Genomic DNA, 27,791 nt, shown 5'->3' on the forward strand with positions numbered 1-27,791 from the left:
TTCTCAATTTAATTTTAAAATTAGAGGTACTGTGAGCAAGCTCACAATTGATACCCCCCCCCCCCTCCCCCGCTAAGAAAAATCATAACTAATGTATTTTTTTCTATTATAGAAAATATTGGATGAATCTTTTTCACCGTCTATTTTCTTAAAATAACTTTTTTAAAACTGTTAATGCAAATATGAGTACACAAACCAATTTCTATTCTTTAAATTCCTTTTTATTTCAAGTTAACTGTTAATGCATGAGGAGATTAGCATCCTTATGTTAACAAACATGACTCGAATCAAACGAAAATCCCCATGTCAAGCAGCCATTTAATATAACATTTTGGTATAATGAGCCCGATTTTTTTCCCGAAATTTTTTCCCCACACATTTTTTTTCCAAAAAAGAAAAGAAATACATCAGGGCAGGCCATTTTCAGAGAGACGGGGATTATAATCTAAAAAAATAATTTTATGTCAAATTTTAGCTTCTAATTATTTCCATTAATACAGGACATGACACAAACAGGAATTAAGCATTTTTTAAACAATGACCTTGAACTTCCTCAATTGACCTTGGGTCAAGGTCATGACACACCCTAAGGTTATAAGCAATCTTTGTGTGAAGTAAAAACATTCAATGCTTCTCCATAAGAAAGATATGGACCGGACACGAATTTTGCACTTTTTCTGCCAGTGACCTTGACCTTGCCCAAATGACCTTTGTTCAAGGTCATGGCACACCCTTAAGTCATAAGCAATCACTCTTTGTGTGAAGTAAGAAATTCCAATGTTTCTCCATAAGAAAGATATGGACCGGACACGAATTTTTCACAGACAGACGGACGGACGGACAAGGTGATTCCTATATACCCCCCCCCCCCCCAACTTCGTTTGCGGGGGGTATAAAAATCGGCACATTTACATTTTGCATGTTTCAAATATTCCCTTCGCATGTAAACTGTTGCCCAACAAGCAAATTCAGACCAAAAACTTGGTTTTCATTATACGAATTACCGAACCCGCAGAAAAAAACTGATTGAACCCCATTCATATCATTTGTGCGAAATTTCGTTGACCTCTTGAGAAGAAGATTTTAAAAATGCACCCCCCCCCCCTTTCTACAATTTCGAGGTTTTCTCTGCTTTGGATAAAGTTCGGTCTTTCATTTCTGCAATTTATATTTATCTTAACGTAAATATACTTTGTGTTAAATATAATTGAAATTGTCGAGGTGGTTTTAGAGAAAAAGTTCAAAATGTAAAAGTTTACAGATGGACAACGGATAAAATGTGATCTATCTATCTATCTATCTATCTATCTATCTATCTTCTTTATATGTATGTGCGCATATGAAATGGCTTGTTATCAATGATGTAAGTATGGCCCTAACTTAGTCCGATGGTAGTATTTACGGCCAGCCGTACGCTTCTTATAATGAAACACGACTTACGTTAGACTAAATATTAGCGTACATCCCGAGGCTTATCTTATGTTTTGTCGTGTTACTCCATCTAGTGAAACGGTCTACAGCTCTCAGCCTTATGATTTTTAAGTCCATAAAAGTCTTCGACTTCAGTCAACTAAAAACCAAATCAGACAATATATGTAATATATTTGAAGGTTTTTTAAATTCAACAATGTCGCATATACTGATTTCATCACTTTTAAATACAAGTAGTACAATATGTCCTTTAGTTGAGGTATTCAAGGCTGGCTTTGGCTTTCTCCATTTCATGTAGGAAAGAATAGAATTGCGGCAATGTCAGTTCTGTAAAAATAAAAATAGCCTGTTTGTAGCTTAAAATCTCTCTCTCTCTCTCTCTCTCTCTCTCTCTCTCTCTCTCTCTCTCTCTCTCTCATGTTTAAATCAATGAGATTGTGACATTTCGGTCTGAGGGAATACAGAGATCTTAAACTATAACAATTCATTTGATCAACTAAAACCTCATATTCTGAGGCACAAAAATATCACAGGCATTCTGCAAGGAGTGTGCAAATCAATAACGTTCCTTCAGGATCCGTATCTGCCCTGGGGACAGATACAGGTATTGTAAATTAAGCTGTATCATATATACAAAATCCTTGTGTTTATTATTTGGAATGTACGTAACAAACTTTAGACCCCTATAAGACTTAACGGAACAATTTCCAATACAAATAGTACATATTGTTAAAGCAAAACCTAACCATAAAAGGTTTATATGAAATGTTGACAACCCTTCATATAATATCACAGAAAAATGATTATTAATGGGAAAAATAGATGGTTTGCTTTTTATTCATTTTATAAAGAATCTGACAAAAGATATTAATCATCAGAACGTTGCTGGCAACATCAGAAAAATCAATATATACATAAACATGTATGTCTCGGATAAACTACTACATTTTTAATCATTCATCAAAAATGTCCTTAACATATACATACAACTATGGAAATCAAGTCTACATGTTGATGTTTATTTTATTTTCTTTTGTTGTCATCTCCTTTTATACACTTACCCATGTATGTATTTGTTATTCCATTTCCTGTGTTGATAACTAATTTTACCTGTAACGATAAAGCAAGCCATATGTAATACGGCATATTGCATAGGTTCAATATTAAAGCAATATGACATGCAATTTTCATGTCGGAAATTTCGATAATGAAGTTGTAATTTACTACAAAAATGGAGAAAAAATAAGGTATATTAACCTTTATTAGTAATTTTTAGTAAGCGAAGCTGTTTTGAAGCCAAATTTTCAACAAGAGGCCCATAGGCCACATATCGCTCACCTGATTCACAACAACAGTTCTTGTATTATTTTATTTCGAAAGGGTTTATTATGAAAAGAACTCTGAAAAAAATATTGCAAAACTCTCATATATTTCAAGATTTTGCCATATATTAAACAATAACATAAAAAGGCAGAAAAGTCATATCTTTGTTGGTATTCATAATTATTCTACACATCAAATGAGACTGAATTTTAAGCTTTAAATTTAATACCCATTTTAAATGAAAGATGGGGTGTCACGATTTAAAATCGATTTAAAATCGATTTAAAATCTACACTATCTTAAGGTACTTGTATAGTAATCTCAATAATTTTTTTTAGCTTTGTAGTCCTCGAGAATATATATATATATATATATATATATATATATATATATATATATATATATATATATATATATATATATATAAATAAATAAATATATATATATATATATATATATATATATATATATATATATATATATATATATATATATATATATATATATATATATACACACAACACTAAACGCAAAACGTAAGCGCTTTCATTTCTTCCTCAGACGTTTCACAATACATTTAAAAATAAGTGACGTTAAAATCAATGATGTTATACAAACAATACTATGGCGTCACAATATAGAATAAGGATACAGTTTATAACGTTATAAACTGTTTCCTAAGATTGGCTGGTTCGCAAGCAGATACATTAAAATGGTGCAAGATATATTTCATTTGTTATGTAAATGCAAATAAAGGGAGTGGCATGGGTGTTGAAAAAAAAAAGTTTTAAAAAATTCAAAAAAAAATTCACGTATTTTCCTTTTTAGTTTTCCACCTGATACTTATTTGTTATAAGATTTATTTAAAAAGTTGTTGGTCTTTCAGAGAACTTACATTCGGTATGAAAAATGGGGATGGCCCTTAATATTAGGTAGTTAGAGGCTTAAAAAAAATTGTCAATAACTTGTAAAGGAATAGAACTTTGTAAGGCATTTTTTGAAGCATTACTGTTAAAAAATTAATTCAAATTCCATTCATAGTATTCATAGTATTTAATTTGGTGCTTTGTAAAATATAGAAACAAATATTAGCTGATTCGGCCCATTTTTGTGGGGGTGTGCACGTTTATGAACTTATGAAAGGGCTTCTCCTAATGCATTTACTGAAACATGCCATAAAGATGATTCAACACTAAATTCTCAAATTGAATTTTTTCATTACTGGAAGATGTGTTAATAAAATTGTTCCAATACATGGTAATTAAAATTAACTCAATTTTTCTACAATACACGGCCGTCCAATAAAGCATAATATGTATAGCTGACATACAAATGTATGCTAGCAATTTTAACAAAAATGGGGTTGCTTACTATAGAACGTTTTCTTAAAGCATTGCAAAATACCGTTAGGTAATATTATCACTGTGGAGATGATGCTCACTAGTGATACCCCCGCTCTGATGTGAATAAGCAAAATAAGCAAAGCCGACGTTTAACACAAAGTTGACACTTGATTGGTACAAAAATATATCCAACAATATGGCATGCCTTAAAAAAATATTGTATTAAAATTTTAAGCTAATGCAATTCATAGTTGCTGAAAAATCTTTGACGAAATTTTTTTGAAAATTTAGGCTAAAAATAAACAACGTCGCCATTTAACAGGAATATGACATCCAATTGATACAAAAATACATGTATATCCCACGATATGGCGTACCTAAACAAATAGTGTGTTAAAATTTCAGCATCTGCAATTAATAGTTTATGTTGGTGAGAAAAATGCGACAGCAATTTTTGTTACGGACGGACAGACAGACAAAAGGACAGATGGACAGACACACACGGATAAAACAGTATACCCCCTTTTTCTTCGGAATATAAATATGACTCAGCCTTCATCAGCTATTTATAAATTATTCAGTACATAAAAAATTTAAAAGAGGTTATCAATAAACTGTAATTTATGAATGACTTGCTATCCTCCGTGGAAGAGATTTGCATGAAAAAAAAACCGCTATTCAATGTTTATCAATAACTTTACATGGATGGATTGATAAATTAACCTGTAGTAACTAATAATTGTAAAAATCATAAAGAAATGCATGATCTGCGCATAAGAACTGCTTGATACAATATTTTTTTTTCAAATGTGCTGTTGCTCTATGATAATAAGAAAATGTACTTGACTACATTTCCGAAATTACTCATTTTCTTTATCCTAACTTTCAATAAACAAAACAAAGTAAGAAACAAAATTGATCCCAAATCATATATTTATAAAAAATAAACCTTCAAAACAAACTACACATTCATCCTATATGTACACCCGCAATATTGTCTTTTCGATAATTGTCATCGTTGTAAATTCATAATTTTACTTTTATCATAATAAGAATATATTAACGGTATTTTGTAAAATTTCCTTAATTACTAGCAATGTTGAAACTTCAATACAAGCATGTGTATGCCAGGCTTATGCACATTCAGTCTGTATATAATTAGACAATTATGATGATTAAATAAGTTTCTCAAAATAAAGTGCATAAGCAAACAAACAACATGAGGAGAATCAAACTATAAACAACTTTTAAAGATCTCTATTTGCTTATGTAGTACAGTTCAATAAGTAGGCATGTCCTTTTCATCAATCGTCTGGGCAGTGATGCACAAATATAGAACATTGTTCGAAAAACACTATGGGGGGGGGGGGGGTACAGAAGTTTGAAAAATTATGTCAGAACTCTGTACTAAATCATCATAATAAGAAAAAAACATGTGTGTTAGATCTAATAAGTGATGCTGCTTTAGAAATTGAATCGAAATGATACCGATATTTTTACACATTCAATACGATGAACACATTAATCACATTTCAATGCATGCATCGTTAAAGAGTTTACAAGATAGTCGCACAATCAAAATCAATCGATACAATTAGTTTTTAATTAGACAATCCCCGAAAAGGCCCATGGGCAACATCGCTTATTTGAGGAACAATAGATACTGTATGATAAAATCTTAGAGGAGTCATGATACATGTACAAGCTATTTGGACAATGTAGTAAAATACATGCAGATTCTGTATAAATAAAAATCAGTTTTCCCCCTGGATATTCTTACATGTATGTCTATTATTATTACTCCAATTTTCTAACCGGATGTAAGCATTTAAGTAAAACTATGTCTCACAACATTTCAGCTTTGTGATTAATTAAAATGCTTTCCTTTGTAAAATTGGATCCACAATGTGGCCCCACCCTCTCATCAAAATTTTGATTTGAACAAAAATAAAAATCTACATTATCTGAGATCACTCTCAATAAAGTTACAGCTTTTCAAGGTACCGGTAAATGTTTTGTAGATTAATATTTTAAAAGATTTTTCCCATATTTTCCTATGAAAAAAAATCTACCCCCATGGTGGCCTAATCCCATCCCATTGGGTCATAATTTTTACAACATTAAATCTACACTACATGGTGATTATAGTTATTGAGTTATAATTTACCAGCACTCATAATAGCTCGTAGCTCCAAACTGCGAGTGTGACCAGGGCTTTACGTTTATACTGCTGTTAATTGTTCTTAATGACAAATAAAACCTTTCAACAGTGAGCAAATGCTGCATTACTGATGAGATAACGAACCTACGTTTGTGAGCGCACGCTGAACGCATGGTCAACATACCCCAAAAAATGAAATCACAAAAATTCATGGACTGTATATCTATACTATAATTCACGACACATCACTTTTTTTCCCTATTTCTATACTGTAACAAAATATGCGATTGGATTCTCGGCAAAATTATTTCATAATTTTACCTAAACTTTTTCAAATGTTTATACATGTATGAGAAGTAAATTTTAAAACTTACGTGGTTTTAACAAATGAAGAAGTTGATATCAGTCATTTATTGCTGAAAAATGTAACAATCAACCTACTTGTAAAAATGTGTTTCCCACTTTGTCCACTTCACTGCTTGCAGCAGTTACTAAAATAACAAATAACATTGGTCAGCAAATAATATTCAGAGTAAGAGTGAAGATTAAATATCTTCATTAACATTAGATAACTAAATTAGAACACAAAAATTATACTGGTAAGATTTAAAATTGCAAGCTCCTCTTTTCATACCTTGCCGTGGTCACTATTCTGTGTGTGTGTGTGTGTGTGTGTGTGTGTGTGTGTGTGTGTGTGTGTATATATATATAGAGAGAGAGAGAGAGAGAGAGAGAGAGAGACCCTTAAACATGCTGCTATACATGTACCAGGTTGCACAGTGCATCACGCTTTTTGAACGGTACGGTTCGCTTTATGAATGGTACGGTTCGTTTCTTGCACAGTACTGTTCACTTCTTGCACGGTAAGGTTTGCTTGTTGTAAACAGGAAACGGAAAAATACCAGGTTATCAACAATGTTAAAAGTGATAAATATATTAAACATTTATCTAACAGAAAAACACGACAGAGAAAACGGGGCACTGATCGCCAGTACATGAGTTAACGTTAAAATCACGAATTTGAAGGAAATAATTGTTTAGTAAATTCAAATGGAAACACTCTCTTCAATAAGGATTTAAAAAAACATAAAATTGAAACTTTTTTTCATTCGATAATTTTGTACAATGTAGGAGGAGCTAAGAAGCACGCAGAGCAAGATATGTTTTACTTAAACTGACTTACAGGCGTAGCTTGTGGAGTCCTGAAATAAAATCCCTATCAAATGACCGACAATAGAAACGCAGTTAAAGCGAAACAATTAAGTTCAGTGATAAAACATTAATTTAAGCATTATAATTCACACACAGGAGATCTCTCTCTCTCTCGCTCTCTCTGTTATGTAAAGTCCAATATGTGCACAGTGTTTAAACACTCTATAATAAAATTAAAATAGTATTACCACGCATGGTGTGAACATTTATATTTTACTAGTTTTAAGAAATCAGCCATGAAAGTTCTATAGATAACCACACAACAGATGAAGGTCTAAACAAGGAAATAAATTAAACGACTTTTTGAAATGGTTTTATAAATTCAAATAACACCGCAAAATGTAAATATATATTATTTAATCCCCCATTTAAAAAGAATTCTAGCAAAATATTGAACTTTTCTGGTAAGCGATATTCTCCGTCCATTACATTAAACAACAATGGTCAGTTAAGCCGTATATGGAAGTTGTACGCTTATTGCACGGTGCGGTACACATTTTTTTTAAATGATTACTGTAATAAGATGTCTACACATAAAAATAATTTCAGGATTCTTAAACTATATGAACTATCATTCAGATGAGCTGTGTGGCCCTTGGGCCTCTTAATTGGGGTTTATTAGGCTTCACTTTTTTTAATACCAGACAATCAAATCAGAATTATCGGTCTTGCAGAAAGTTTCGACAGTGACGGAAGACCCACTGATTGGTTTGAAACAACGGCTTCGCTAAGCGGAGCATCCCCTCGCGACAAGAATTATTGTGTGGAGGATGCATTATTTAGGAATATACATAATGTAATTGAGTCAACCAAATTGTACTTATTTAACCCTCCATTACTACAAAAAGTTTTTTATTACCTGTACTAGATCTAAATAGTAAAAATATCAAGTTGTTGATTTGAACTGCTAACTTTCACTTTAGTTTCACAGTAGTGAAGCGGAAGTAGTTATTGTCATGTCTGTTTAGAATTATTTTAACGATATTTTAAAAAGAATTCAACTAACGGACTTGAAAATGAACAGGGTTTGTCCTTTTACCATGCCAAATACGTCTACGGAGTTTGATAAATATCCAAGGGTTTTCTTTAAATCAATTGCTTTCAAGCTGAAGAAGACACACCTACATACACACACACGCACTGCAGCGATGCTATATCCCCTTCGCAACAGTTGCGTGAGGGGATAACAAGCTTTGCTTTACTGTTGTTTTCTTTTCTTTTTCCTTCATTGTGTGTGTGTGTGTGTGTGTGTGTGTAGAACTGTTGCTTAGAGACGGTAATATACATAACTATGCACAACTGGATTTTCTTACCTCCAAATTTCCATTCCATGTCAATCAACTGGTTTACCATAAGAATTTGTCCAAGAGCACTTCTTGACAAAGCAACAAACTTATAAGTCCACTACAAAAAAATCAACAATCAAATCTTGATATAAGAATACATGTTTATATTGATTTCCTTAACTTTTTTCATTACATAAGCATATTGCTGTCATTCAAAATTAGATTTGCTAGTAAAATATTTACTTTACATAAAAAGAAAGCGAGTCAAATAAACGATACAAGATGTGGCACAAGCAAATGTAAGATCTAATTATTGTTTGATTAAATGTCATATGCAAAACAAGAAAAAGTTGAAACGGAAACGGAAAAACAAGACGCCCATGGGCCATATAGCTCATCTGTGGAACAATTGGTACGATAAAATCAGCTTAATGGAGTCATAATAAAAACAATCTGCACAATGTAGTATAATACATGTTAAATTTGTATAAATAACAAGATATCTGTGAGCCAATGCTCACTAGTGATACCACTGCTCTGATGTGAATATTTAGCAAAATAAGCAAAGTCAACATATAACACAAAGTTGGCATCCGATACATGTGTACAAATAATATTCCCCAATAAGGCATGCCTAAACAAAAAGGGTGTTAAAATTTCAAGCATCTGCAATAAATAGTTGCTGAGAAAATTTGGATGAATTTTTTTTTGAAAATGTTGGCTAAAAATAAACATTCGTCAAAGTCCTCATTTAACAGAAAGTTGGCGTCCGATTAGTACAAAAATATATCAAACGATTTGGCATGCCTATACAAACTGTGTTAAAATTTCAAGCATCTGCGATATACTTGCTGAGAAATCTTTGACGGAATTTTGTTTGAAAATTTTCGCTATAAAAATAACCAAAGTCGTCTTTAAACAGAAAGTTGACAACCAATTACAAAATATTTCCCACGATATGTCATGCCTACACAAATTGCAGTTCTCAAAAAGAGTAAAATGAGAACCATGTGAATTGACTCCTATTTCAGTTTTGATAACCTAAAGCATATATTTATTTCACTTTATATTATATATTTTAGTTAGGGCTTTTTGACTTTCGGTCGAAAAGACCTATTGTTTTCGTTCTGTTTTATTATTATTATTCTTGACAAAGTTTCGTCAGCGATTTTTGAAAACCGTAGGAAGAAGTATAAATCTAATGTTTAATTATAGAAGCAATCTCTTAGTTCTCCTGTATGTCCCTTTTTGGACTTCCGGTTTATATACTTACGGTTTACACATGCAAAATACAAAAAATTAAAAGAAACCTTGTATTTATTTTATTTTTATTTTTTATTATAAACTAAGAAATTTTGGAATAAGATACTTCGTGCTATGTTATAAAACATAGGTAATCACAGATTACAAAGCTCACTGAGACGAGGCATCACCTTTATGAGGAATCACCTTTATGTGACCACCTTTATCATATTATTTGAAATTCATAGTTAATAATGATCTTGGATATACATGGATACTGTTTTGACACAATATTGTATAACAATATCATATGTTAAAAAATTGTATAATATTATAATCATATGTTCATTTCATAGGGTATTATATGATACAATGTTTATCAATACAAAAATATAAAATACGATATTGCATCCTATGATACCTATAATATATATCATATATAATAATGAAATACTGTAATAACTAATTATAAATATGATATTGTAACATATGATATGACATTGTATCTTGTTATACATTATTGTATTTGATCACATAATACAATATCATAATGTATTATGATATTGATATTATATGATACAATATAATAATATATGATACAATATCATATCACATAATACATCACAATATTGTAACATATGATATTATATTGTATAATATTATAGTATGATATTGTATTGTATCATATTTGATACATAATAGGATATTCTATCATATGATACAAAAATTACAAACAACATTGTATCATATCAATTGATACAATATCATGTGATATAGTACTATATTTTATCATACAATATCATAGTATACTATTTTGTATTATATAATATAATATCACATTATACAATATCATATAATACATTTTCATATGATATAATAATATATTATATAAACTAATATCATATTATACAATATCGTATCATATGATACAATATTATATGTTGCAATATCATATGAAATAGCATGTGATAAAATAGTATATTATACATTATCATATTATACAATATTGTATCATAATAAACATACTATACATAACAATATCATGATACAATATCATATCATAATGTACAAAAAAATTCATACAACATCATATCATATCATATAACTTTTTACAATATAATATATGATTTAATATTGTATCATATAAAACAATAGTGTTTCATATCATACAATACTATATCATAGGAATCATATTAAATCATTTTACAACGAACATATCAAATAAGGTTTGAGATAGGAGAATTTTTTTAGCATCCTTGATAATGGAGATCTGCTTCTGAAGTTTCATCTGCGGTTCATTAATATTATAGTTAAATCAACTATTCTCGGATACTTACAAAAGGAAATATGACTTTACAGTCCTAATTTATTTATTTGTGGAGGATGTTATTTCGTGGGTGAGGGGTAGCCACGAATTCCACGAAAAATTAAGCCACCACAAAATCTAATGATTCCACAGTATGTACAATTGATCTGCAAAAGAACAACTTCCTATCTTGAGAACTGTAGGAGGAGTTATCCGTACAATGAGGGTACCCTATATGCAATATTTTGCCAAAAAATGACCAAGCTCAAAAGCTGGTATTTATTTCATAAATTATTGGAAATCAAAATCCTAGAAATATGCACACCTCTGATATATGTACAATTAATCTGCAAAAGAACAACTCCCTATCTTGAAAACTGAGGGAGGAGTTATCCGTACAATGAGGGTACCCTTTTGGCAGCCGCCAGCCTACCCACCCGCCATTTTCACCATTTTAATAACCAGATTTTTCCGTTGGAAAACCCAGTAAAAAATCATAACAAGAGGCCCATGGGCCACATCGCTCACCTGAGGAACAATAGGTATGATAAAATGGAGTCATGATACAAAATATCCGGACAATGTACAATAATACATGTAGATCCTGTATAAATAAAATCCATATTTCCCCTGGATATTCTTATGTTTATAATCATTAGTCCCTTTTCTAACAGAATGATTTTATAGTCATATCATATGTTGAGTATTGCAGTTATCAAAAAGATCCTTAACAATTGTTTATATATGGAATAAACCTACATCAAACTCTGAACCTTCTTGTGAAGCCAAAGAATTCTCCTGGGGCAAAAGTCTTAACAATTTTAAAGAATCATCTGGCTGATTAGTTTCTGAGAAGAAGATTTTTAAAGATTTACTCTATATATTCGTTTGTTAAACTTTGACCCCCCCCCCTTTGTGGCCCCATCCTACCCCCGGGGGTCATGATTTTCACAACTTTGAATCTACACGACCTGAGGATGCTTCCACACAAGTTTCAGCTTTCCTTGCTGATTAGTTTCTGAGAAGAATATTTTTAAAGATTTACTCTATATATTCCTTTGTTAAACTTTGACCCCCCCCCCCCCATTGTGGCCCAAACCTACCCCCGGGGGTCATGATATTCACAACTTTGTATCTACACTAACTGAGGATGCTTCCATACAAGTTTCAGCTTTCCTGGCTGATTAATTTCTGAGAAGAAGATTTTTAAAGATTAACTCTATATATTCCTAATGTAAAACTTCAAGTTTCAGCTTTCCTGGTCTTATGGTTCATGAGAAGAAGATTTTTGAAAATTTCTCGAAAATTTTCATAAATTACTAATTATCCCCCTTTGCAAAAGAGCGTCGTCCCTAATTTTCACAACTTTGAATCCCCTTTGGCTAAGGATGTTTTGTACCAAGTTTGGTTGAAATTGGCCCAGTGGTTCTTGAGAAGATGTTGAAAATGTGAAAAGTTTACAGACAGACGGACGGACGGACAGACGGACGACAGACAAAATGTGATCAGAATAGCTCACTTGAGCTTTCAGCTCAGGTGAGCTAAAAATGATAAGTCTCTACACTTACTTATACATGTAATACACACATTTAATACGAAATTGTTACAGGATCAATATGGGGTCAACTCAATAGTGTGACAAGTAAGTCTGACAAATGAAAAAATAACTTTTACAACTAGTCACGATCTCGTTGCGAGCAACGAGTGGGTCTTCCGTCTGATTTTTGAATAGATTAGATTAAACTTATAACTTCAAAGATAAAATCGTAGATCTAAGCGAAAAATAGTAAAAAAAATAAAAATTGCGGCAATCGGGGCTTGAACCCGGGTCACTTGGGCCATGTCCACGACTCTATCGACTGAGCTACTCAGACTCTCGCTTCAGAACTTTGACGCTTAATTTCTCAAGAATGCCTGAATTACCTGAAAGCACCTTGTTGCGTGCAACAAGTGGGTCTTTCGTTTGATTTTGAATTGATAGGGTTCAGTTAAACTGTTGACATTTGGTATGATTTACTATCATATTAACTTCCTTTTAAACTAATTTTCCAACCTACACTGCGAAATGCAGATTTCCGGAAAACGTCATTTTGAAACTTCAATATCTCTGCAATGCGTTGTCCGATTTTAAAACGGTTTTCAGTTTTGTATTCAGTACAAAAGTGTCAACAAAACGCATATGCTTTAAAATTCCAAAAATTGAAATATAAGAATCACTTCCGGTGACGACCGGAAGTGACGGACGACCTGCTCATATTAAAATTTGATAAGTTTAAAACATATTCTGATGGAAAAAAAATTGTAGATTATTTGATTTAAAAAATTTTCAAAACACAATTTTCCAAAAATGCTGTTTGAGCGGACCGGAAGTGACGGACGATGGTAGTTTTACCTGATCGGCCCTAGAAATTCAAAAATCTACAATTCCTGAAACTTTCAATTTTCTATCTTTAATCGTTTTTGCGAAAAAGGGAGGACAAGATTACTTTTTACAAATAGAAAAACGAATATAACGGCCGACCGGAAGTGACGTCATCAACAAAAATATACATGATAAAAGACCTTGATATTTTGTATTATTCGTGAAATTTTCATAAAAATCCTTTGTAGCATATTTGAGATATTTGAGTTTTAAGAAAAATGTTAAGAAAAAAAAGAATAATAATAGTGAAAAATAGAGAAAAAGAAACCTAACAAAAACAATAGGGTCTTCCGTTGGAAACGGAAGACCCTAATTAAAATGACAGAAACTTTACAAATAGGTGACGATGATAAGCTTATTTAAATATTAAAAGATGATGATACAGTATGCTAGAAAAGGCAGATCACTTATTTAGAAAGTGAAAGTAATACTTATGTACATACCAGTGTCTCATAATATTGTGCTACTATAATAACCACTATACATGTATTATGCTTACCTATATTGGTCAAATTCATAATGATAATCCAATTAGAGCACAATCATCACAAAAAAAAATTTATGCATGTTAACTAATCCTTTTCTGCACATGAAAATCACATACATGTATGTATACACCACGTGAAACCATTCTAATCGAAGAGCTGGGTAAAACTAGTACATTGTACCCACTATTGAGACCTGTAGACCTGTGTTGTGTACGTAACTTCAGACAAAGATCAGTTATTTGTAACATGCATGTATTTTTATGACCTATTCTTCAAAACCCCTTGCACTATTTTATTAGGTAAATAACAGCTTTACGGTGGTGCAGGAAACCTGCATATTGTATTCTTCCTATTGAAATAAACAATTAAGTATAAATATAATATTTTCCCCCAAAATAATGTTACCTTACATTGAAGCGCAATGGGTTAGAGCAATTACATGTCTGTAAGGGCATTGAATTCTGAGGTGTAATTTTGGTAATTTTACTATTGATATACATGAATTTTCATGGGGGGGGGGGGGGGGGGGGGGGTCTGGCTCCCTCACTCCCACCCCTTCTCTAAATCCATGCACACGATTATGTACATGTACGCACATAGAAGCAAATCTAAAGCTGGCAACCACCGCAGAGAGGGGGCATATATATAAATTTAATTTTGTTTGTAATAATTATATAGACCATTACACTTTCTATGACTTGAAAAGTTAAGATAATTGATTAACTTAAAATTCACATGCAAACAGTTCAACCCCAAATTGCACATAAAGTGCTGGTCATGTGTATTATCATATGGGAAGGGATCTCATCCTTCAGTTATGAAAATTATCATTTTTAAATGTATTACCCAAACTTGCATGTGGCCTTCATTTTGAATTAAACTGGTACAAAACAGTGTATAATTTAGGGGCAAACACTTGGTGTGGGTATAACTGTCTAATGACAGCATCTAGTATGAATTTACTTGAATCCACTTCACCCAGTGATGCTTTGTGCCAAGTTTGGTTGAAATCTGCCCAGTGGTTTTGGAGAAGAAGATGAAAATGTGAATAGTTTACAACAACAACAACGCCAACGCCAACAACCACAGACAATGGACAAATTTTGATTAGAAAAGCTCACTTGAGCTTTAAGCTCTTCTTAACTACATTATATTTAATGATTATGAACACTAAATACATGTAACCATGCTTTTAGCCACACCCTGCATTAAGAATCCCAGCCCTATACACTATATGAGTGTCTTGGCCCCGCCCTAGATTCAGAACCCCTACCTCGTGGACATGAAGTAAAAAAATTTTGGTAGAGAAATTCCTGATCTAGAAAATTATGAATTCAGTTTTCCATACAGGTGTGTGGGAGAAGAGAGATAATTTTTAAACATTATATGCATTAAGACTATACATTTTTTTGTACATCCATTTCGGCCCGCCCTATAGTCAACACTCATTGTCTATGGGACATAAAATTTACAATTACAGTAGAGGACTTCCGGGTTAACAAAATTATGAAGTCAGTCTTTCTTTCTTTGGCCCCGCCCTTGGTGCCCTGGGGTGGTAGAGCCATGAATTTCACAATTTAGATTTTTCTTACTATATAAATGGTAAAGTTTGGCCTTGTAGTTTTCAAGAAGAAGTTAAAAATGTAAAAAAAAATTATCGCACAACGCACAACGACGGACGAAGACCAATTGCATTAAGTCACCTGAGTGACTCGGGTGACCTAAAAATGAAAACATTTTGATGTGCATTGGAAAAGATATTAATGATCCTATTTATTATCTGAAAGTTGGCGGTAGGGTGTATCTGTATTTTGATCTGTATTGCATCCTATCATTGAAATAATCGAACAGAAGACTTACTCATTACTCATAATGAGATCGTTTATAATCATATTATTCCCAGTTCAGATGTCATTATATATAAATATTTGATATAGTGATGCCCAATATAATGCAAAACAATAATTATACTTTGCAAAATCACAACGTCTAGGTTGTTTCAGATTTCAAAATGACTGTTGAGTCTTTCTTTAGGATAATGCAAATTTTAACCATAATTCAATGACCCAGCACATAGTAAGTTAATTCATGAATATTAATAAAATTAATAATTCAGATGAGCAATACTTACTTGATTGGAAAAGTATTCTGCTTTGTCATCATTTAATCCTACCATACAAGAAAAAGAAAAAATTTCATAAATTCAAATCAAGTGAAGCATAAAATCTTTGACTTATGCCTGACGCTCACCTCAGCAACACTAGTCTTAACTCTGATCAAATCAGCATAACAGTATCTAATTTATTAAGATATCTTGGCAATTAGTTCAGTAGATCTTGCTAAAAAAGTCAAAATAATCTGCTGATTTTTATTCACATATTTTTATGGTATAAGCCCCTTTTGTTGTTTTATCTGTTTATATGTAAGATGAATTTTCTCTTTTCCTATATAACCCCCCCCCCTCCCTCCACACACACACACACACACACACACTTTGTGGGCCCACCTTTTTCTAGGGAATCATGGTTTGATCAAACTTTAATCTGCACAGCCTTGCTTTCACACAAGTTACTGCTTTTGCTTTTGGGACTGAATACTTTTCAAGAAGATTTTAAAGATTTTTGAAACCCCCCCCCCCTGTGGCCCCAACCTACCCCTGGGATCATGATTTGAAGAAACTTGAATGTACACTGTCTGAGGATGCTTCTACACAAGTTTAAGTTTTTCTGGCCATATGGTTTTTGAGAAGAAGATTTTTAAAGATTTTCTCTATATATTTCTTTGTAAAAATTCTACCCCCCATTGTGGCCCCACCCAACCCATCGGTAAGCATGATTTCATCGGGCAGCACTAATTTAACATAATAAATAAGTAATAATTAATATATGGAACCTTTTTTATCTCAGGTAAGCAAATAATAATGAGTAAATTTCGTGAATTAATTTCTTGTAAATATATATATATATATATATAATGTTGCTTTCTTTTAGTTATGAATAACTACATTTATGAAATTGCAACAAAAAATCCACGATTGGTATTAAAGATATCAATAACTTGGAAGAGACAACAAATTGTTGATACCTCGAAACAACAGCGACTGCTAATCATTACATGAAAATGACAAAAAAATAAATTATTTATGAACTTTTCCTGATTACAAATAAACATTATGTTTCTGAAATACATGTACTTATTAAAGTTTGATACTTGCCAAGATTAACTGCATCTTCTTTAAGTTGCAATGAAGTCATTGACTTTTTTAAAGCCCCTGAAAGAAAAAACAAGAGAAAAGCTGTCAATGTGACAGCAAATCAGGTTTTCTTTTGTGTAAACAATATCTATAATCCATTTGTCAACCCTGAATTGATGAACACTACCTATCCAGAGAAATGGGGTACCCTATATGCAATACTTTGTATTACAGGTGTATTTTTTAAAATAAATCATCAGATATCGAAATCCTAGAATATGCACACCTCTGATATATGTCCAATTGTTCTGCTAAAGAACAACTTCCCATCTTGAAAAAAACTGTAGGAGTTATCCATACAATAGGGGTATCCTATGTGCAATATTTTGCCAAAGAAGACTAAGTTTATCAGCTGGTATTTTTTCATAAAATAGTTATCCGTAAAATAAGGGTACCCTTTTGGTAACCGCCTGCCCCCCATTTTCACATTTCAATAATTGGATTTTTCCTTTGGAAATGATTCATAACAACATGATAAATATCAAAACATGTGTACTCCCATTTTTTTAAACTAAGAATTACATGTAATAAGAAACAGTTGACATACATGTATGTTATATGATTCTTTTTTATTAGAAATAAATCATTTACCTGTGGAAAATAACTTTGAAGAAAACCTTCAAATCTAAGTCTTAACCATTGTGTAGATACAAAAATTTTCCAATTTCATATCATTTTTCACATCTGAGTGGGGGATTTTGCATTTATAGCAGATTTGTTTTAAGGTACAGTAACTTAAATTAACCATTTTTTGGAAGTAACAGTATCAGTGTCAATTTGCATAATTAGGAAAAAAAAAATAATTCAATCACTACTAATGAACAAGGACAGCTTGTTTAAAATACTGCATACATGTTTGTATAGTTCTTATCCTTACATCCCTGTTACGACCATCTTATTACCCTGGCCTTAAATGTCTCCAATTGAACTTCATTTGACATAAATGTCCCAACGGTTACAAAGTTAAATATTATACAACAGGGTTGTCTCTAAAAATTGAAGTAGAAGGAGGAAATGAAAAAGTAGAAGGAGGTCTGGGGGTCTATCTTATAGCTACATTGTGCTTGAAATGCAAAGATAGCCGGGTAATTAAGGCATTATAGGTGGGGGAATTCCCCGCCTCCCGGGTGTTAGAGACAACCCTGTACAATTTGTTCAAACCTGGTAAACATGTTCGAAAATTGCCATACCTGCTTTTTTGTTCTTTACATACCATTACATAATGTCAGAAAGCTCTTAAAAATATTCTTAAGAGCTGCAGCACTGATGTCATTTCCTTCTGCAAATCCATCTAGCTGTTCCATTAACCTAAATGACTAAAAAGATAATAAAATAATTAGTTTTGTATCCCTTTCATCCATAAAGTAAACATCTATTTGATTGGCTTGGCTTATATGACCAAACAAAACGTAAGATTAATTATATCTTTAAATTAAGGCTTGTTTCATTTTGATATGTCTTAATGGTAAACAGAAACAAGTCTCCAAAATACATCCGTTTATTGATTATGTTTGAGATATGGTCCGCATTTTAATTTTTTGATGAATTCCAACTTAAAGTCTTGTTGCCACACAGATCCAAACATGCATGCATGTAAAGTAACATCAAACTAATGTATGATAAAATAATTCACAAAATTTTTCTATAAAAGTCATGGTGTAAATTCTTCAACTGTACATGTAATATTTAGATTTCATATAAATTATGTTCAAAGTTAATTCTACGCTTAACGTAATGCGCGAGCGTAGGCTTCGGCAAAATTGTTGTTTTGAAAAAACAAACATATCCGGATTTAAAAAAGTCGTTCCGGTTTGGGTTTTCATTTAGCGACTGAATTCTATATCCTGTATGAGAGAAAAACATGCTCAAAGACAGCATTGAGGTATTCAGTTTTCACAATAAGAAGAAAATGAGAGTCTACGCCACTATCAAAGTAAAAGAAAAAAACATTTAAGAACGAACAATAATGGATCGGACAAACACATGATCGAAGTTGGCAGTAAAAATCTTACTTCGAGATTGTTTAATGTTGGTTGTCAAGTCACAGAGCCTGAACCATGCTGAACCAACTTCCGCCCAAAAAGGCAAAGACGGGGTTCGTTGTATATATTTATTTAAGTGGTCCATCAACAACTGAAATGTCACTACCCATCTTATTTAACAAAAACTCAAAATGTGAACGGTTAAGTTATTTTTGCATTCTTTTAAGAAGGGGAAAGCTTAGCAATTTCTTACCACCACTGTTCTGAAAAGATATAAAAAGACTTAAAAAGTTATACCTTTCTCCATAGACTTCAATTTTAGCTTCAAGATGTGATGAATTTGTTCTTTTTTAACTTTTGTTCAATTTCAAAGGTGAATGACCCTATCAAATCATACTAAGATTTTAGTGTTCGAAATACCAATATTTGGTTTTAAATATAATAATTATGGATGTAATGTGAAGCTATGCATTAAGTCAGCATAATTTACTGATTTAGATAAGACATGATAATGACTGCAAATCCCTTTCATTTGAAATGTATCTAGTAGTACATTTTTAATAACATGTTCAGGAATAATAATTCATTCATAATATATAATAGTAAGAAACTAACAGGTGGCCCAGCTAAAGTGGAAGAACAGAAAGAAGTGGAGTGGTAGTTATTTTAAGAACCCTGTCTTGAGTTCTTAGAAGTAGGTACAGTGAATCTTACAACACAACTCTGATATGTTATTTTTTTAAATGTGTCTTTATGAAAATGAATGAAATAATGTCATTATTTTGATTGTAGATAATCTGTGAATCAATTGTGTTGCGCAACATTTTTCCTGAAAAGAAAAAGTTTTCCCTTCGGTTGCTATGTTTGTGTTGATGTTAATTCATTGGATGTACCACTTGATGTGCTTGCAAGTCATTCCACTTCTCGTCCAGTATACCTGATGTACCCACAGAAAGAATAAAACATAAATTACACAAAAGTATTTGCTTGGAAAATGCAAAAATTAACATGGACTGAATCCTACCATATGTATGATATGTCAATGTTGATGTATTGATAACTGAATGGGTGACTTTCAATAAATACACACTTGTTTGAAATTTCTGTTTGTTTATTTTTTTTTCCTCCCTCCCTCGTAGGTTTTAAATTTTCATGTGACGTTAAACGTAGAATTAATTTTAAACAGCCTAAACTCTTAACAATGTGATGTTTGGCTTGACTAATGAACAGACAAAGAGACAGACATTTTTTAAAGGACATTCACAGATAAAGTCCCTAATAATTCACAAAAGAAAGTGAATTGCTGCTATTTGCTTAATTAGAACCTATATCTATTAAACCTTCAAAACTTTGCAACAAGTTTGGCTTGTAACACCTGTATTATGTATATACTAGTAATGTATTCAATAGAATAGGCATTTTTAAAGCGCTAAGCATAGCTCAGCGCTTTATTGTCGTTAGACTTCTACTTCCGGTGCAAGGAATAACCGCCCCCTATGAGCAGAAGTTTACATCATTTAAACTGGTTAGGGAACCAGTTTCAGGAGCTGCACGGGCTACTGTGAATTTGATGTACAGGGCTTAATTGGGTGGCAGGGGACAGTTTTTTTTATACAATTCATTGTAGCCAAGGGATGCATGTCTTCGGAACTCTGTAACTAGAATTTCCTCAGTTCCCATTCAGCACAAATACCTTTAATTTACTCTTTATAAGGCCAATCACCAATTTCTCAAGAAAATTACTAATCAAAACCTGTAAAATTCTCTACATACTGGTTTTTTATGAGATTTTGACCCTTTCATATTTTGCTAATATTTCATGATTTTTCAACTTTTTAGACCTCCCCCAGCTAATTCCCTGCAGAGGGTTGACCTTCCGTACCGCGTGCATGTTGCACTATCACATGTCACAAACTTACCGGTGTATAGTTTTCAATGTCCCATCCACCTACTCCCTCCCGTCTGTAACTTGCAATTTCACTGTGTAAAGTCAGCACAACAGTCATAGCCGCAGGTTTCGCATTTTACTTCTGATTCTCATGTACCTAACATAAGGGGCCTACATATTGCATATCAACTTCAACAAGAGACACCCCTCTAACTAATGATAATCATTAAAATCATTTCATGAATTTTAGCAACACTCATAAGCCTTCAAGTACAGCAACTCTCAATTTTACAAATTTAAAATATTGACGGGTACTTTATTCGAAACTGTCCCTTGCTACCTTACATACATCATTGCAGGGGCTGCCACGCAGTGATGAGGAAATATATCGCGTATACAGAAACTAAAATGTTATATACATACATGTATATATCTTTTACAAACAGAAGCTGGGTTAGCGCTTTTCAGTACTATGAGTACTTTGATTTTCTTTCTCTTTTCAGTAGATAATTGACAATTCTTAAAACACCCATTTTTTAATCACCTCAAAGCAAATAAGAGGCCCATGGGCCATATTGCTCACCTGAGCAACAATAGGCATGATAAGATTAGCTTAATGGAGTCATAATACAAAATATCTGGAAAATGTGGTATATTACATGTAGATATTGTATATATAAAAATCCATTTTTCCCCTGGATATTCTTATGTTTGTAATCAAGTCCCTTTTCTTACAGGATGATTTTATAGTCATATCACATGTTGAGCATTGCAGCTCCCAATAAGATCCTAAACAATTTTTAATATATGGGATATAACATCAACCCCTCTGAACCCCTTGTGAGGCCTAAGAATCATCTAGGGGCCAGAATCTAGACAATTTCAAAGAATCAGCAATATGTTAAAATGCTTGCATATACTGTAGATTCCTAATTAAATGCAAGGAATTAATATCCACGTAAAATCGTAAGAAGCACCTTTTGCGAATTTTAAAATCTTGCCATTATTTTCTGAGAGTTGAGAACTATAAGAAAGGAGAAAAGGTTTCGAAATTTCAAACTCATTAAAATCGAGTTAACATGACATCAGACAGATTTCAATTTCAGTCAAAATCTCATTTCATCGCATCTGATGAAAAATTGGACGGAAGACCCATTCTTTGCTCGCAACGAGATTGCATCTAGTTCTATGTTATTATAATTTTCCTCTGACATTTTTCAAGCGCTATAACTCAAAAACTATTCAGTCAATTTTCACCAAATTTACAGGACTGATAGAACATTAATGTACTAACAATTATAAAATTTTGAGCTGATGACGTCACTTCCGGATTGAGATTTTGAAGATTTTGTGAATTTTTAAGGACCATTTTGTCCATGTAATTCCTCCGAAAATAATGGTAATAGAAACATGAAACTTTCAGGGATAGTAGACTGATGTCTGTAGATGATCCTCTGTATTTGACACAGTGGAAAATGCACAAGGCGCCGAAGCTCGCCCAAGGTAAAAAATAAGCACTAAAATCTTTGGCAAAACTTTAACATGTTTTGTAAAATATCTTTTCATATGTAAATAATTTGTTAAAACAAGTAAAGCAAAAGTTGCTTAATCTTACACAAGCTTTCATTCAATATTAATCAAAAGGGGCTGACCCCTTCGATAATGGGCCAATAGGGCTCGATCTAAATTCCTTGAATACAACTTTTTGTTTAAAAATAATTTGCTATTACTATAGAAACAAAAATGTTTATTGTACAGTTGTTTATCTATACATTACACTACCCGGTACTTTAGGGTCGTCCCCTAATACACAGTTGTTCAGATATCTTTAAAACAATGAACAATTCCTGAATACTTATTAAGCAAAATATGTTCATATTTCATTTGATATCAAGAAAAATGGCTGGCTCTTTAAATTAGAGGTCAAGAGGGCTCTAAAGTCTTTTAATTCAAACTCTTTACTTAGCAATTATTTGATAATAATTAAGAAGCAAATATATTCATTGTACAGCTTTTCATCTATAAAATTCCATAGAAAAATCATGTGTTACGTAATCAGGGGTTTCAAGGGTCCAGAAGTCCAAAACTTTGAGCATTAACATCTGAAAAATGAGAAACTCAAATATTTTTAATAGAAATGTAGACCAAAAGTTGCTTAGAATAATGTTCTCATCAATATGCTACCTTAATTTTTTTTTTTTTTGTTCATGGCCCCAGTAAGAAGTTTAAGGGTCAGTAACTAATACACATTTGCTCAGATATCTATAGAACGGTTAACAATTCTTGAACACTTCTTGAACAAAATACGTTTATATTTACAAGACCTTTCATTTGATATTGAGAAAATAGGTCTGGCCCGTTCAATTAGGGGCCAGCAAGGCTCTAAAGTCTTTTTATTATAACTATTTACTTAGCAAAAATTTGATTTCAATTACAGAAGCAAAAATGTTCTTCTCATTGTTATTGACCTGAAAAATAGCATGCCGAATTCAAATCTAAAATCTGTTTTAAAATTTAGCAATGAATTGCAAAGATTTTGAGGTTTTTAAATTGATTTTTCCAGAAATTTTTATTCCGCGCTCTTGGTTAAAAAAATAGTATAAAGTTCAAAATTAAATTAACTTTAACAAAAAATAAATATTTGTTAACCCTTAGGCTGCTACACGCGACAATAGTTGCGCCGAAATTTCAGGTCCGCCACTGCTATGCGCGACTATTGTCATTTGGTATATGATTGGTCAATTGATGTTTTCGGAAGGTTTCTAGAATTTTCACAGTTTAAAATAAAGGCTATAGAGCGGTAAACTTCCGAGAAATGTTTTGAATTTGTAGCCAAATGGAAAACGTAGAATGAAGCGACGAGACAAAAGTTTTGAACTTTTTTCACTGATCCTACGGTAACATTAAATAATGTAGGAGATGTTAATTTATTGATTTATGTGTCTTTGATGGACTTTGTGCCAAGAAATGATCAAGAATTTGATGCCGATCTGGAGGTAGGCTAGTCACGTGTTGATCCACTGCCATTGAATATCCCATTCACCAGAGAGAAAAAAATAAAAGCTAAAATGGAGGATTAATATTATGAACCTTTATTGTTTCTAAATTATTTTAAATTTAATGATATGTTTATGGAAAGTCTTGTTTCATTGATCACCATATATACAGAGAGACGTGTGCAGTCCGAGAATGTGAACCAGAACAACATTTAAAAAAACATTGATAAATTGTTTGATGTATTTCTTTATTTTTCAGTAATTTTTACCTATTAATTGTTTATCCGATGTTCAAAAGTTATATGAATAAAAATGACTCTCACAAAGTATGACTTATTGTTATACAAGGAACTTTTACAGTCATTTGGGTTCTAAAATGGACTGATGGATAATTAAAAGTTGGACAAAATGTGATCAGAAAAGCTTACTTGAGCTTTCAGCTCAGGTGAGCTAAAAATGTAAAATTGATAACACACAATACACAGATGCATAACACAGGACAACAAACAAAGATCGATAGCATTAGGTCATCTGAGTGACTCCGGTGACCTATAAAATATGTGGTAAGCCAAAATAAACCAATTCAGTTAAAAAAATCTTTCTTTTTTTATATAAGCTATACATGCTATAATTTGAATCAATTTTGAATGACTGTAAAACTGCATTTTTGTGTTAACCTATTAAAGTTACCTTTTTGCTGTAAATTACAGTGCTGAATTCAATCACATAACACAAATCAAATTTTAAATAATAAAAAAATATATATTTTCTTGCCAGAAAAGTAATGCCTCTTTCTGAATATTAATCTTATTCTATCACATGATATTGTCAGCTAATTTTAGACCATACATGTGATATGTACCGGTTGTAAGCAAAATATACCGTTTCTTCAACCACATTCTCGATGTACCGGCTGGCGGGACACCAAAATTCTCGAAATATTAAAATTTTTCAAAGTATTTTGAACTTCTTGGTAGTCTAATAGACTATAATACAGAAATGGCTGTAGGGTCAACACCTTTCTTGTTTGAAGAGTGAAAGGGTATACATTTAACTTTTTCAGTAAAGCATTAGTTGTGCCTATATATGCCTATATATGCATGGGTATGAATAAAATGAAACAAAACACAAGTGTGTGAGCAATCGGGGACTTACATTTCCACATTTACTTGGAACTACGACATATAACAGTGTGTGTGTTAATTTTCCTCTTAGGGCTATTTTAAGATTGTGTGAATGATTCTCCTATTTAAAATATGCATCGTCAAGAGTATATCGTAATGACAAACATATTACACTCATAAATAATTAAAATAAATGATTGTATTTCAAATTTACAACTGTTAAGCATATAACCAACGGATATGCCTTTTCACCGTCATTCAAAATTGACAAAAAATTATAGTGCATATTGCTTTAAAATAAATATTCATTTGTTCAAATATCATGAGCCTAAACGTCATATACCTTTCCCGGATCAACTAAAAACTCCAAAGCATACCCGACAAGTTGTTTGAATTCCTAAAATGAAATAAGTATTATTAAGACATAATAATATAAAACATCTAATGCTTAAAACAAAACTAAACTGGTACTAAACTAAACTAGACATCATTGAGATAGTGACCATCTCAAAGGGCCCCACTTAAATAATTGACTTTAGAATTGTAAGGTAGCTCTATACACCACTTTTTGATGATGTAGAACGCAAAAAAGTAAATCTGGAAACATGTAATTCCGGTTGATTTAAACTGAGGCAAATGGTATGGGGACCGCTCTTTTGAAAAATTTGTTAAATGAGTAGATTTAATTTGAACGAACACTGTATACATACATGTATTAGTAGCGTAATAATATGTTTTTAACAAAATACAGTTCAGATGTATTCTCTTTTGAGAAGTGGACAGGCATAGCCTACATCCACGAAGCAGATGTAGGCTATGCCTGTCCACTTCTCAAAAGAGAATAGTTCAGATGATGATCATGCAACTGATACTAGTAAGAAAAATTCTAGCGTCGTGATTGGCTTTGCACTCGAAAGGGTAAAGCCTTAAAATACAGTACAAAAATGACTTACTTTGCTCTGAAATTTATTCAACGCCTGAAAATCTGAAAACATTATTTCGGGGGGTGTACCCTTACTAAATTGAAAGTTGCTCGCCATTATTTTTTTGTCTATTCTTTGGTACTTCGATCCCGATGTTAATTGTAATCTCATAGATCCAACAAGCTTATCTTTTTAAAAGATTGGTGAGCTAGCGCTGTAGCAATCATAAAACACAGAAGCAGATTTCTAAAACATTGGGTTAAATTTTTGAATCGATTAATTAACAATAGGAAGGCAATCTGATTAAAATCAGATCTTTGATCCGCTCCGACAAATTCTGATGTCGCTGTTCAGCGACTATCAGAATTTCGGAGCGGGAGAGTCTATAAGCCCGTGACCTCAATAGCAGCAAGCCCGTGAACTCGATTGTAAACACACGTTTTGAATACGTAAGCCGTTTTTGTGTATTTCTTCTATGAATGCTTTAAACTAACATTCTTTCCGTAAAAATAATGTGTTTATGTAGCTTCTTGTTTATATTACAAATGAAAGTATAAAATTAAGTTTGCCCCTGACTTTAAAACTGTAAAAAGTACTTGTATCAAGTGACTATAAAATACGAAATATGAGGCCCGTGAACTCATCGACACTCTATATAGTACAAGATATGAGGCCCGTGAACTCATCGACACTCTATATAAGATATGACTATAAGGCCCGTGAACTCAGTTACACTCTATATTAAACTAGATACTAGGCCCATAAACTCATTGACACCCTATATAGTATAAAATATGAGGCCCGTGAACTCATTGACACTCTATATAGTACAAGATATGAGGCCCGTGAACTCATCGACACGCTATATTATACTAGATATGAGGCTCGTGAACTCATCGACACTCTATATTATACAAGATATGAAGCCCGTGAACTCATCGACACTCTATATTATACTACATATTAGGCCCGTGAACTCATCAACACTCTAGATTATACTAGATATGAGGCCCATGAACTCATCGACACTCTATATTGTACTAGATATGAGGCCCGTGTACTCATCGACACTCTATATTATACTAGATATGAGGCTCGTGAACTCATCGACACTCTATATTATGCCAGATATGAGGCTCGTGAACTCATCGACACTCTATAAAGTACAAGATATGAGGCTCGTGAACTCATCGACACCCTATATTATACAAGATATCAGGCCCGTGAACTCATCGACACTCTATAAAGTACAAGATATGAGGCCCGTGAACTCATCGACACACTATATTATACTAGATATGAGGCTCGTGAACTCATCGACACTCTATATTATGCCAGATATGAGGCTCGTGAACTCATCGACACTCTATAAAGTACAAGATATGAGGCTCGTGAACTCATCGACACCCTA

General features: G+C 32.4%; 1 protein-coding gene across 1 annotated transcript; it reads right to left on the reverse strand.

Annotated features, from left to right (window-relative positions):
• Positions 1 to 1,585: 1,585 nt before the first annotated feature.
• LOC105327561 (COMM domain-containing protein 7) lies at positions 1,586 to 26,558 on the reverse strand. Its single transcript, XM_034451189.2, has 9 exons — positions 26,411 to 26,558; positions 25,801 to 25,854; positions 18,681 to 18,783; positions 17,429 to 17,485; positions 16,346 to 16,383; positions 8,784 to 8,874; positions 6,700 to 6,749; positions 2,493 to 2,541; positions 1,586 to 1,758 (listed from the first exon to the last, which is right to left on the reverse strand). Exons 1-9 carry the CDS (start codon positions 26,549 to 26,551, stop codon positions 1,682 to 1,684), a joined length of 660 nt encoding a protein of 219 aa, XP_034307080.2. The 5' UTR covers positions 26,552 to 26,558; the 3' UTR covers positions 1,586 to 1,681.
• Positions 26,559 to 27,791: the final 1,233 nt, after the last annotated feature.

Source organism: Magallana gigas, chromosome 4, assembly GCF_963853765.1.
Source record: "Magallana gigas chromosome 4, xbMagGiga1.1, whole genome shotgun sequence".
Classification (NCBI taxonomy): Eukaryota; Metazoa; Mollusca; class Bivalvia; order Ostreida; family Ostreidae; genus Magallana; species Magallana gigas.